Source organism: Perca flavescens, unplaced genomic scaffold (assembly GCF_004354835.1).
Source record: "Perca flavescens isolate YP-PL-M2 unplaced genomic scaffold, PFLA_1.0 EPR50_1.1_unplaced_scaf_2, whole genome shotgun sequence".
Taxonomy (NCBI): Eukaryota; Metazoa; Chordata; class Actinopteri; order Perciformes; family Percidae; genus Perca; species Perca flavescens.
This window is the reverse complement of record NW_021166625.1, coordinates 360271-374392: the sequence shown is the minus strand read 5'-3', so window position 1 is coordinate 374392 and position 14122 is coordinate 360271. Positions and strand designations below refer to the sequence as shown.

General features: G+C 43.5%; 1 protein-coding gene across 1 annotated transcript; it reads right to left on the bottom strand.

The window, feature by feature from the left end:
• Positions 1–205: 205 nt before the first annotated feature.
• Positions 206–9166, bottom strand: LOC114551579 (NLR family CARD domain-containing protein 3). The gene is made up of 9 exons (XM_028572599.1): positions 9033–9166; positions 8563–8679; positions 7553–7631; positions 7189–7396; positions 5287–7054; positions 5023–5196; positions 4753–4926; positions 974–1020; positions 206–850 (listed from the first exon to the last, which is right to left on the bottom strand). The coding sequence occupies exons 1-9, from the start codon at positions 9164–9166 to the stop codon at positions 291–293; spliced, it is 3261 nt and encodes a 1086-aa protein (XP_028428400.1). The 3' UTR covers positions 206–290.
• Positions 9167–14122: the final 4956 nt, after the last annotated feature.

The following is a 14122-nucleotide window of genomic DNA, read 5'->3' as shown; positions in this document are numbered from 1 at the left end:
AACGTAACACAAACACATCACAGTAACTTTATGCTTTTATTGTGAAAAGAGACAGAAATCAAAACTAAACATGACACATTTTTACACTTTCATGATCACAGCTTCCATCTTTAAAGGACAGGAAGTGGAAGAAGTTTACAATGTTCACCAGGAATCTGTTCAATCATTCTGAATTATTTTATACAAAGTTCATTCATTAGTTCATAACAATAACCTGAAGTATTTCTGTAAGTGTGATCCTGTACAGACTCAACTGATCAGCAGTGAGAAACAGGAGGAGACTCTCCGTCCTACAGAGGACACAGAGACACTGAGGAACCAGACCAGAACCTGAACCCAGGATAGAGAGGCTGAGTGAATGTGGTGTTGAAGGTGTGGAGGTGGATCAGTGAGTCAGAGGAGACTGAGTAGAAGGACAGAGAGCCAGCAGGACAGTCCACATACACTGCTACTCTACCAGAGGGGGGGGAGGAGATGTCTGCTACTCTACCACAGACAGAGGAGGAGGAGATGGATGTTTCTCTGTTATTGTGACGGACAGAGTAACCACCATCAGAGCAGAACAGACTCCAGGACTGATCATTCCATCCAAACCCACAGTCTCCACTTACTCCTCTCCTCCTGATTCCTCTGTAACTCACTGATATATAAACCTCTCCTCTCCTCTGGACCTCCCAGTAACAGCGACCAGTCAGACCATCTCTACACAGCAGCTGAGACCACCAGTCAAACCTCTCTGGATGATCAGGATATGGCTGATCCTCCTCCACACGTGTCACCTTCCTGTTGTTGTCAGACAGTTTGAGTTTTCTGTTCACTGTGTTTGTGTCCAGTGTGAGTTCACAGGAATCTGACGGAGAGAAGGAGACACAACACAGCTGCAGTTATTAACCAATCAGCACTTTGATGATGACATCAGAGGGTTGAAGGAGTGATGTCACAGTTCCATGAATGAAATGTAAAACAGACTTACACTTCCTCAGACCTGGTGTCAACCATCTGACTCCAGCAGGCTCCACCCTGAAAGGAGGAGGGGGGGGGCATTACATCACTCTCTCACACACAGCTTCATCTGATCTAATGTAGGGCTGGAATTTACTCATTTATATTCATATTTGGGCTGTCAATCAATTACTATATGTAGTTCAGTTTAATTTCCTTTAAAGAGTCCAATCATAAGAGAAGTTCTTACTAGAGAGAGAGAGACAGACAGAAAGAGAGAGACAGACAGAGAGAGACAGAGACAAAGAGAGACAGACAGACAGACAGACAGAGAGACAGACAGACAGAGAGACAGACAGACAGACAGACAGACAGACAGAGAGAGAGACCGCCAGACAGACAGAGAGACAGACAGACAGACATAGAGAGAGAGACCGCCACACAGACAGAGAGAAAGAGACAGACAGACCGAGAGAGACAGACAGACATACAGACAGACAGACAGAGAGAGAGACAGACAGACATACAGAAAGAGAGAGAGAAAGACAGACAGACAGACAGACAGACAGAGACAGAGACAAAGAGAGAGAGAGAGAGAGAGAGACACAGACAGACAGACAGAGAGAGAGAGACAGACAGACAGAAAGAGAGACAGACAGACAGAGAGAGAGAGACACACGCACACAGTTTTGAAAGCGTTCATTTAACGCATGCACGCACGTACACACACACACACACACACACACACAAAGACACACACACAGACACACACATACTGTATAGACATACACACACACACACACACTCTCACACACACACACAAACGCACACACACACATACAAAGACACACACACACACACACAGACTTTTATTATTGTGTAATGTCAGAAACACTAACTGTTTTGCCAGTCAAATTAACTTTAATGAGTGCATATTGAAATATTACAGTGTTTGGCAAAAAATGCATCTCAAAATGCATCAGATTGATGCTTTGAAATATGTAATATTTAAAATGTTCTTCCGGGGGAGCATGCCCCCAGACCCCCCTAGAGGGGTAATATCCTTCTCAGATTTTTCACCCCTGACCCATTTTCATGCCCGATGTTAACATTCTTGATGCTGTTTTTGCCTTTCAACTTAACCTTTGCGTGTATCTGTGTCTGTTCATTGAGGCTTAAAATACAACTAAGAAAAGAAAATGTATTCAGAAAAGTTTGGATCAATATGCCATTTATTAATCTACTAAACTGGATGATTAGGCCTGCAAATAAAGAATTGATTTGATATGTATCAGTTAATTACTGCCATTCAAAATATGTTTTCCTTTATCTTTACGAATTAATCTTTTTAGTAGAATAAAGTAGGTTGGTGAATGTCCTCTCCGTGAACCATCACCTTATCGTGGTGGAGAGGTTTGTGTGTCTCTGTGAACCTGAGGGCTGTGGTGTCTGGAGCTTTGTGCTCCTGGTAGGGTCTCCCAAGGCAAAGTGGTCTCAGGTGAGGGGCCAGACAAAGAATGGTTCAAAAACCCCAATGAAAAAGCTAGGCAGAGATGGAGTGACCCTGCCCGGAGGAAGCCCGGGGCCCCCATCTGGAGCCAGGCCCAGGCGGCGGGCTCGTCGGCGGCGCCTGGTGGCTAGGTTTGCCACGGAGCCCGCCGGGCACAGCCCGAACAAGCTACGTGGCTCCCATCTCTCCAGCCCATGGGCCCACCACCTGTGGGAGGAACTGTTGGGGTCGGGTGCGATGCCACATGGGTGGCAGTGAAGGTCAGGGGCCTCGACGGACCAGACCCGGGCGGCAGGCGCTGGCTCTGGGGGCGTGGAACGTCACCTCTCTGTGGGGAAGGAGCCGGAACTGGTGCGGGAGGTGGGCGCTACCGGTTAGATCTGGTGGGGCTTACCTCTACGCACAGTCTTGGTTCTGGAACCATACTCCTGGATAGGGGTTGGACTCTTTTCTTCTCCGGAGTTGCCCAGGGTGTGAGGCGCCGGGCGGGTGTGGGGATACTCACAAGCCCCGGCTGGCGCCGCTGTGTTGGAGTTTACCCCGGTGGACGAGAGGGTCGCCTCCCCACGCCTGCGGGTTGTGGGGGAAAACTCTGACTGTTGTTTGTGCATATGCACCAAACAGGAGTTCGGAGTATTCTGCCTTCTTGGAGACCTTGACTGGAGTCCTGCATGGGGCTCCAGTGGGGGACTCCATTGTTCTGCTGGGGGACTTCAACGCACACGTGGGCAATGATGGAGACACCTGGAGGCGTGATTGGGAGGAACGGCCTCCCTGATCTAAACCAGAGTGGTTGTTTGTTGTTGGACTTCTGTGCTAGTCATGGATTGTCTATAACGAACACCATGTTCGAACATAGGGATGCTCATAAGTGTACCTGGTACCAGAGCACCCTAGGCCGAAGGTCAATGATCGATTTCATAATCGTTTCATCTGATCTGAGGCCGTATGTTTTGGACACTCGGGTGAAGAGAGGGGCAGAGCTGTCAACCGATCACCATCTGGTGGTGAGTTGGGTCAGGGGAGTGGGGAAGACTCTGGACAGACCTGGTAAGCCCAAACGTGTAGTGCGGGTAAATTGGGAACGTCTGGAGGAGGCCCCTGTCCAACAGACTTTCAACTCACACCTCCGGCGGAGCTTTTTGTGCATCCCTGTGGAGGCTGGGGGCATTGAACCCGAGTGGACAATGTTCAAAGTTTCCATTGCTGAAGCTGCGGCGAGGAGCTGTGGTCTTAGGGTCTTAGGTGCCTCAAGGGGCGGTAACCCACGAACACCGTGGTGGACACCGGTGGTCAGGGAAGCCGTCCGACTGAAGAAGGAGTCTTTCCGGGATATGTTATCCTGGAGGACTCCGGAGGCAGTTGCAGGGTACCGAAGGGCCCGAAGGGCTGCAGCCTCTGCCGTGAAAGAGGCAAAGCAGCGGGTGTGGGAGAAGTATGGAGAAGACATGGAGAAGGACTTTCGGTCGGCACCAAAGTGCTTCTGGAAAACTGTTTGCCACCTCAAGAGGGGGAAGCGGGGAACCATCCAAGCTGTGTACAGTAAGGATGGGACATTGACATTGTAAACCTCTAGCTAGCCTCTAGCTGGACCTTTCTGTTGAGTTGGAACTGACTTGATCCCGGGAAAGAGGGAAAAACAGGATGTTTCTTAAAACCACGGACAGTGCCTTTAACATACAGAGATGTGTCCAAATTACATAAATTATTAACAAAAGGGAGTTATCATTTTAGTTATTTTAGAGATGTTCTCCTTTAAAACTTCATACACAAATATCTCCTTTTTGTTCATCAGTGTTTGTACCTGAGAGTGTCCAGTCTCCAGAGAGGATCCTCCAGTCCCGCTGACAGTAGCTTCACTCCTGAGTCTCCTGGATGATTGTAGCTCAGGTCCAGCTCTCTCAGATGTGAGGGGTTGGAGCTCAGAGCTGAGACCAGTGAAGTACAGCTTTCCTCTGTGATCAGACAGCCTGACAGACTGCAAACACACAGAACAACACACAGGAACCCTCTGTCAACACGGGGAGCTTGCTGTCCAGGTACATTTTGGTCCAGATTAAGAATAAATATTTAAAATAATCTGTGCTGCTGTGGTTTTTAATTATTTAACAACAAAAGTAAACAATGAAAAATCCTCATGGAAAGTAATTCTGAGTCTAGAAATTAATAATTACATAATTAAAAATGACTGCCCAAGTTTATCATATAAACAGACACAAAGCTACATATTAGTTGTTTTGTCAACTAAAGTTAATCAGACTTTAAATGGTCATCAGCTGAATGGGTTAATGAATCCTGACCTGAGAGTCTCCAGTGTGCAATGTGGACTCTTCAGTCCATCAGAGATCAGCTTCCCTCCTGAATCCTGCAGATTGTTGTTAGTCAGGTCCAGCTCTCTCAGACTAGAGGACTGGGAGCTGAGAACTGAGGACAGAGCTTCACAGCTTCTCTCTGACAGATTACAGCCACTCAACCTAAAGAGGATATTCAGACAGTCCATTTAATAATTGATGAATTAAGAAACTTAAGAGCTTAGGTAGCAGTCTTTTTTTAATAAAAGGTTGAATAACCTGAGAGTCTCCAGTGTGCAGTGTGGACTCTTCAGTCCATCAGAGATCAGCCTCACTCCTGAATCCTGCAGGTCGTTGTTACTCAGGTCCAGTTCTCTCAGACTAGAGGACTGGGAGCTGAGAACTGAGGACAGAGCTTCACAGCTTCTCTCTGACAGGTTACAGCCACTCAGTCTGGAGAGACAACAGGAAGTAAAAAAGTTATTATATTTAACTCCTGTTTAAAGATATCAGAGTATTTATTGATGAATAAATCCCACTTACAGAGCTTTGTTGGAGGCTTTGACCACTGGCAGCAGCCTCAGAAGAGCTTCCTCTGAAGCACGGTATTTCTTCAGGTCAAACACTTCCAGATCTTCTTCTGATGATAGTAAGATGAAGACCAGAGCTGACCACTGAGCAGGAGACAGTTTATCTGTGGAGAGATGTCCTGATCTCAGGGACCGTTGTATCTGCTCCACTAGAGAATGATCATTCAGTTCATTCAGACAGTGGAACAGATTGATGCTTCTCTCTGCAGACAGATTCTCACTGATCTTCTCCTTGATGTACTTGACTGTTTCCTGATTCGTCTTTGAGCTACTTCCTGTCTGTGTCAGCAGACCTCGTAGGAGACTCTGATTGGTCTGCAGTGAAAGACCCAGGAGGAAGCGGAGGAACAAGTCCAGGTGTCCATTTGGACTCTGTAAGGCCTCGTCCACAGAACTCTGGTAGAACTGTGTTGATGTTGTTTGTTTTCCTGACAGCAGGTTGACTCCAGAGTTGGTGAAGGTCAGATGGATATGAAGAGCAGCCAGAAACTCCTGAACACTCAGATGGACGAAGCTGAATACCTTATCCTGGTACAGTCCTCTCTCCTCTTTAAAGATCTGTGTGAACACTCCTGAGTACACTGAGGCTGCTCTGATATTGATGCCACACTCTGTCAGGTCTGATTCATAGAAGATCAGGTTGCCTTTCTGCAGCTGCTCAAAAGCCAGTTTTCCCAGAGACTCGGTCATCTTCTTGTTCTCTAGACTCCAGTGTGGATCTGTCTCAGCTCCTCCTTCATACTTGATGTTCTTCACTTTGGACTGAACCACCAGGAAGTGGATGTACATCTCAGTCAGGGTCTTGGGCAGCTCTGCTCCCTCTCTGGTCTTCAACATGTCCTCCAGAACTGTAGCAGTGATCCAGCAGAAGACTGGGATGTGGCACATGATGTGGAGGCTTCGTGATTTCTTGATGTGAGAGATGATTCTGCTTGCCTGCTCCTCATCTCTGAATCTCTTCCTGAAGTACTCCTCCTTCTGAGGGTCAGTGAACCCTCTGACCTCTGTCACCATGTCAGCACACGCAGGAGGGATCTGATTGGCTGCTGCAGGTCGTGTGGTTATCCAGAGGCGAGCAGAGGGAAGCAGATTCCCTCTGATGAGGTTTGTCAGCAGCACATCCACTGAGGTGGACTCTGTAACATCAGTCAGGATCTCAGTGTTGAGGAAGTCCAGAGGAAGTCGGCACTCATCCAGACCATCAAAGATGAACACAACCGGGAACTCTTCAAACCTGCAGATTCCTGCTTCTTTGGTTTCACTAAAGAAGTAATCAACAAGTTCCACCAAGCTGTACTTTTTCTCTTTCAGCACATTCAGCTCTCTGAAGGTGAAGGGAAATGTGAACTGGATGTCCTGGTTGGCTTTGTCTTCAGCCCAGTCCAGAGTGAACTTCTGTGTTAAGACTGTTTTCCCAATGCCAGCCACTCCCTTTGTCAGCACTGTTCTGATTGGTTCATCTCTTCCAGGTGGGGCTTTAAAGATGTCTTTACATATGACTGTTGTTTCTGGTCTGTCTGGATTCCTGGTTGCTGTTTCAATCTGTCTGACCTCATGTTCAGCATTGACCTCTGCAGTCCCTCCCTTTGTGATGTAGATCTCTGTGAACATCTGATTCAGAAGGGTTGGGTTTCCTGCTTTAGCAATCCCCTCAAACACACACTGGAACTTCTTGTTTAGTTTAGATTTGAGTTTACGCTTACAAACTCCAGCTTGACTTCCTGAATGAATACAGAACAAAGAAGATCAGTAAGTGATTCATAAAGAAACATGAACATATTTTGACCCATCTCTGGAGACGGTAGTAAATGTCCCATTAGTCCAGCAAGTTAATTCTTTAGAGAAATCCTCTTACTGCGCTGCAGACGGTCAGCCAGCTCGTCCTGCTTCATTCTCCTCAGGAAGTACAGTGTGATCTTCAGAAATGCCTCTATGCTCCTCCTCTGCTCTTCATTCTCATCCTCCCTCTGACTCTCTGAGCATTCTGGGTAATCTGGACTCAGAAGCTTCTGGATCTTCTTCAGCTCGTTCTTCACAAAAGTGACGATGTTGTCCTCCAGCAGCTGGAACAGAAGATTATATTAATCAAATCAAACTGAAATCATGGCAGGAAACATCAGATCCATGTTGTACAGACTGACAATCCTCTGGTCTAAAATGTGCAGCATGGAGAGGATTGTGAACAGAATAGATGTAAAAGTAGTTATACATGTACAGACCATAAATATGGAGTCCAGGTGTGTTTTATGCTGCTGGGCAGACTGACCAATGGGAACCTCTGAGCTCTCCTGGTCCACTCTGTGGAGGAATCAGGAATGTTTAGCTCACATCATGTATGTCCACACAGAGAAAAACACAAGGTAAAGGTCCTCTGACTTAAAGTGTTGATTACAGCATTGAATCAGATAGTAAACCCTGACATTAAAGTGTTGGTGGTACTGCTAACCCCACTGTGAATCAACAAAAAACTAAGAAGTAAGCAAGGGCTATAACGACTCCTGAAGCAGCTGACATGATGCCAGGAGTTCTGCAGCTTTTGTGGTCATGGAAGCAAACATTTGTAGGTAGAAAACGTTTTGGTGAATCAACGGTTAAAAACCTTCGGTTGGTTGGCCTCAAAATAATTTTGGCAAACAGCCAATTCAGGAGGGGGAAGCAGAGCTTAGATGGCCTGTTTGTAGTTAGGGAGAGCTGCTGACCCTAACAGAGGATTCTGTTGGATGGTGGTTCCCTTTTTTTGCTTCCCCTTTTTGATTTCTGATATGACATCCAACTTTTGCGGAGAATTTTGCATTTTTAGCAATTTGGGTCAGGAGACTTGGGGGGGAAAAATCTGGTCATGAAGCCACTCACTGAAACTTGGCCTTAAGTGTCCAGACTCAAATGGCAGAAGTCTTTTCATGGCAAATATTGTCCTGACCCAGGTGACATAAACACTTACCAAGGGTCGCTGGTTCTCGAGGGGGAATGTGCATATGAAGTTACCCTGAAAGGATGATTGTTAGCCTACCCTATGGCTAAGGGAGATTTAAAAGGCTAAAACACCAGATAATATTGGACCAAACCAGGTCCAATATTAAATTGAGATCTAAAATTGAAGTTCTTACTTGGACAGCTTTCAGATGTGAGATTATAAATATATGTGAAGAAGAAAAAGAAAATTCTAAACTTCTCTGGATACATAAAAGTTTAAACATGAATCAGCAATATTATAATTTTAACAGCTTACCTCTTTCCATCAGAGGGTTGTTGTTGTTTAAAGTCAAAGAGGCGATCCTCTGAGCAGTCGCTCTTGAAGGACACACAGCTGGGTTCAGGTTCAGCAGAGTTTGGTCTTTGATGGATCCTGTTAGACAGAGAGTAAGACCAACAGGGATGGAAATTCACTTTTTATTATTCAGAAACAAAAACTGTTGGAGATTCAAGCAGTAAATAAAACAAGATTAACACAAAGAAGTTCAATAAACTATATAAATAACTGGGTTAAAAAGCTAAAACACAAGAGAATATATTGGACCAAACCAGATCCAATATTTACCTAAAGTCAAGAGTTGAAGACTGGTTTAACTGCACACCTTTCAGATGTCAGAATATAAATATATGTGAAGAAGAAAGATGCTCAAAATAAACCCCCAAAACTTCTCTGGAAACATAAAAGTTAAAACATGATTCAGTAATATTACAATATTAACAGCTTACCTCTTTTCAGCAGAGGGTCGCTCTCCTTTAAAGTTAATATCGCGTTCAGGTGACCTTCGTAACATTTCAATTTCCCTTTCAATTTGCAGCTTCTGCCTTTCAAGTCTCTCCATCTCTCCATCGCTCTCCTCCATTTCTACTTGACTCTGCCTTAAAGGTCTTTTTTTAAAGTAGTGGTATCTCCATTGACCGGTGACTCTTCATGGACACACAGCTGGGTTCAGGTTCAGCAGTGTCTGGCCTCTGATGGGTCCTGTTAGAAAGAGAGGAAGACCACTTTTTAATCTCCAGAAACAGAAGCTGCTGGAGAAACTAGAAGCCATCAAGCAGAAAAAAAAAGTCTCAATCTCTTCACTGAATGATTTCTCTCTCTGCTCATCCTGCTCTGTCATTCATTCTCTTTCTGGGAGAACAGGAACATTGGAAAGACTCCAGGACTAATGTCATCTTTCTTCCTCTAATGGAGACAATACTCCATTATGACAATCAGTCTCACCTTTCTGTCCTGTGTATCAAATGTAAAAACAGGATTTAAAGTGGAGCTTTTGCATGAGTCTTTGAGGAGAAACTCTGTTTAACAGACCTGTCCATTAAATCAACTATCCATTAGTCCATCAAATCCTTTGAGTTTTAGTCAACTAAGAATTTCTTCAATTACAATTTCCTTTACCATTCTTACCTTCTCTCTCTGGCTCTCTACATCATTTTTTGGAAGTTGATTTTGCACTCTTCTATTTTTTCCTTGTGTAAACATAAATAACTAAACTTTTACCGGGAGGTCCTGTGGATTTTTTAATGTGGATTAAGACGAGGACATTTAAAAGAGCGTCGAGATACAGATTCATTCTGTGTAAACCTACAACTTTTATAAATTAAATTTGTGCATACTAATATATATATATACACACACACACACACACACACACACAGTATATATAATATAGTAAATGGCCATTTATATTGTAACTTATTGTTACTTTTACATTTTTCCTGTATAAATAACGAAAATGAAATGAAATATCTGAATGCAAGAATTTAGACGTCAGAAGTTTTTTTCTTGCCACTGATTGCTGAGAGTTTGGTCTACACCTAATCTATTTGTAGAGTGTCCTGATTAGAATTGGACAATACAAATAACATGTTATTGAATTTGAACACTGAGTTGCTTCATAAAGGTGGTCATCTATGAGTGGTGATGGCGCAGTGGATATGAAACATGCCTTTGGTGTGGGAGATCTGGGTTCAATTCCCTCTGTGATACATCAACAAATGTGTCCCTGAGCCCCTAGTTGCTCCTGAGGTGTGTGGCCTCTGACATAAATATCAATTGCAAGTCGCTTTGGATAAAAGCGTCAGCTAAATGACATGTAATGTAAAGAAGTGCCACTAGTTCATGTTGGAGGAGTGCCAGCTCATAGTGATGCAGTGCCATATTAGTTGGTTTAGTTAGAGAATAAAAGAGCTGAGTCATGTTGTCTCCACATCAGTCCTGTCAGTGAATAGAACGATCGACACTAACTGCTGCAGACAGATTTCTGATCTTCAACACAAGTGTCCTTAACACTTTCTCAGGAAATAAGAAGTGAAGTAGAAACATTATATTTAACATCACAGAGCCAGAAACTAACCCTGAAGAGACCAAAGACTAACTTGGCAGAAAAATCACAATTAGATTTTTTCCCCCACATGGTTGAGCCCTAATGCCCAGATAACTAACGTGGAGAGAAAACTATGTATACATAGGCAGGATTTATGGAGGGGGGCTTTTTACAAGTTTTTGTTCCTTTCTTAAGGTTTTTGTCGCCTTTTTGGAATTATTTTTGACTTTCTTAACGATATTTTTGACTTTCTTTCCGATATTTTAGCCGAAAGTCCACAGAGGCAGCCCGATTGGTAACTTAAATTCATCAGAGTCAGCTGTAAATGACGATTGCATTTAATTGGACAATTATGTTGTATAATGCCAATAAAGCTGAACCTTGAACCTTTTATCAGAAACAGTAGAGTTGTGTTGTGTCTCACTTTACTCTGATGGAGACGACCGTTTGTTTTCTGACAGAAGGAGAAAGGAAATTAAGATCAGCTGTTTGATTCCAGTAAATCACCAACATGTAGATTTATCTTCAACACAAGAGTCATCCAAACTTTCTCAGGAAATAAGAAGTGAAGTAGAAACATTATATTTAACATTACAGAGCCAAAAACTAACCCTGAAGACACCAAAGAGTAACGTGTTATTAAAGTACCAAACAGCAACTTACAGTTTCTTCAAACAGTCCAAAGAAGAGGGTCACTCTCCACCTGGAGAGAAATCTCTGACACAGGTGAGCTGTTTCCTGGAATGAGTCACAGCTCCACCTGTCAGGAAGCAGGCAGGAAAGGCTGCAACAGGAGCAGATTTTCACAATAAAATGAAATTTGGACTAATGGAGCCAAGACTGAAAATCATTCTCTCTTTACTGTCCAGTCAGTGTTTGTTCTAGGTTTTGTAGAAGACTGAGGTCCAAATATTCAGTTGCGAGGAGTTTATGGTTTGTCTTTCAAGAAAAGTTTACGTTTTTCAATAAAAAAATATACAATTTTGCATAATGTTGGACTGTTATTATTACCATATGTGTGTCTTAAACGTTGGAAAAGCTAGATCATCTGATAAACAAATAACACTCAGAAAGATTAAAATCACACTTAAAGCTAAAGAAGTCTGACTACAATCATAAAATCTGAGAAAAGTTTAGTTTTGATGATCACATTGACTTCACATTAATTCAGTTAGGTGGTACCTAAAACGGCTCGAATGGTGGAGAAACCTTGCCTGAGACGTTAAAAACAATTACATTAAAGACACTTCTCCTCCTCCACACATTACTACAACAGTAACAGAGGCATTTAGGTCACTACATTTTATTCTGAAAGGCTCTAGAGGAAACAGTAGAGTCCTGTTGTGTCTGACTTTACGCTGGTGGAGACAACGGTGTGTTTTCTGACAGCAGGAGAAAGGCTCAGACCCCCCCGCCCCATCTTCAAACTCAGCTTCATTTAGAGCTCAACTACACAGCTGTAAAGTTTCCCGACTGCAGCCTCACGGTTGGGACAGACAGACATATAAACACCTGGCAAAGGATTTAAAACCTCCTCTGTAGTACTTCATGTTACAACATGGAGATTTATCTTCAACACAAGAGTCATCCAATCTTCCTCAGGAAATAAGCAGTGATGTAGAAACTTTATATTTATTTATTATTATTATTTAACATTACAGAGCCAGAAACTAACCCTGAAGAGACGAAAGACTAACTTGTTGTTAAAGTATCAAACAGCTACTTACAGTTTCATCAAACAGTCCAAAATGTCGACGTAAAACAACTCAGGTGAGTTGTTTTTTTCTGATGCGTCACAGCTCCACCTGTCAGGAAGCAAACTTTCACAATAAGAGCTTTGTTTCTTCCAAAACAAAGTTTTCAGAAGTCTTCTGGTAGCTGTGCCAAGAGAAATCTCAATCATTCCCAATCTTACAGAGACGGAGAGCGTAGGTGTATGTAAGGAGATAACATAGACACAGGCTAATTACTGATCACTAACATGCTAGTTAACATTAGTAATTAAACCTAAACAGCTAATGGAAGTCCAAACTGCCTGTGAGCTTCTCCTGTACTATACGTTAATTCCTCTACTGTGTGACAGTAAGTCTCGTGGTTATGACCCAATCGTTAGCCTATTTTTATAAAAGCGTCTGCTACGGAGCCATAACGTGAGGTACAAGGTAATGGAGCCTTTTATACATTGTTGTGTTTCTTTAGAAATAAACAACGGACAAATATAGTCTTTAAACGCTTCAGATGTAAAGTTATTTGCTGTCAAAGTGACGTCAAAATGAATGCCAGTCAATGTGATGCTAACGGGAGGGGAGAGCTAGGTAGCATCAAAATGGCTTACCCCCCTTGGTTTATTCCCTCTGTGTGACTGTGGTTGCTGTTGTCAGTGACTGCTCTGTCAATGCTCCATTACTGACTGAAAGATTTAAAGAATGTAGACACAAACTAGTTCAAAGAAGGTGAAGTCTGCACAACAGCTTAATGCTCTGGAAAAATATGTGGAATCCTTTGTTTTAAGCATTATGTCAAGAAAATATATTTACTTTATACATGTAGTATACAAATAATAAAAAACTACACAAATGCATTCATAACCAGAGAAATAAAAAATTTAAACATGTTACTTCAGTAAAAGTACTAATGGCACAGTGTGAAGTTACAGCAGCTGGCTGAGCAGATAGCTAACGTGGAGAGAAAACAGACAGACTCTCTGCTTGCTGTTCTCTAGACTTTAACAGAGAAAACCTCAGCAGAGAACTCCACATTACAGACAGCACATTGAGGGCTGGGAGCCAAAGGGGCATTACTGAGTTTCATCAATTAACAGGAGAGCCAGAACTAACCGGTTTCTAGCTGAACTCAGGCAGCTTCGTCAGGAGGAGGAAGAGGAGACAAAGAATCCTGGAGAACCAGAAACACTCTGACTAAAGAGATAAGAGGAGCGAAGAGGAGCTACATTGAAAAGATGCAGAACAAGTTTTCAGCCAACAAGGCTGCGTGAGAGCAGACAGGCCTGCAGGACATCAGCTGCCTGATAATAGGCTTGTTCCAGATGAGCTGCGCCTCGCCTGTAAAGTAGACGAGAGCAGGCGGCAGTACCTCGTACACTGTCTCCAGCTGTTTTTATTATGACAGAGTAGCTGTCAAAATGCTCCACATGTGATCTGTTGTTGATTTTAATTAAAAACAGACTGTAGATGATCTGTAATCTGATCAGATTCAGTCTCTCTGACTTCTAACGTCGCACATCAGGTTGATCTCGTGAGGTTATCATTGCCCACGTGTGCATGACGGCAGAGCAAGTCTGGATCAAGTCGGTGATTCATTCTGCGCAGACCTGGCTCATCTCCAACGAGCCTAATAACTGGATGGATTATCATAGAGCGGGCGTGTCTGTGAAGAGAAGCCTCGGCCCAGAGAAACATTTCCATTCAGATACCTGGAGGTCAGAGGTCAACAGGCCCCTTTGAAAATGGACATGCCACTTTCCTCCTCACC

Bases quoted from the DNA above. Each gene is read 5' to 3' on its own strand.
- LOC114551579 (XM_028572599.1), bottom strand. From the start codon at position 9,166: ATGGAGGAGAGCGATGGAGAGATGGAGAGACTTGAAAGGCAGAAGCTG. The intron at 8,680-9,032 runs GTAAGCTGTTAA...TCTGTCTAACAG, and splicing joins CGACCCTCTGCTGAAAAGAG to GATCCATCAAAGACCAAACT. The intron at 851-973 runs GTAAGTCTGTTT...TCTCTCCGTCAG, and splicing joins GACACCAGGTCTGAGGAAGT to ATTCCTGTGAACTCACACTG.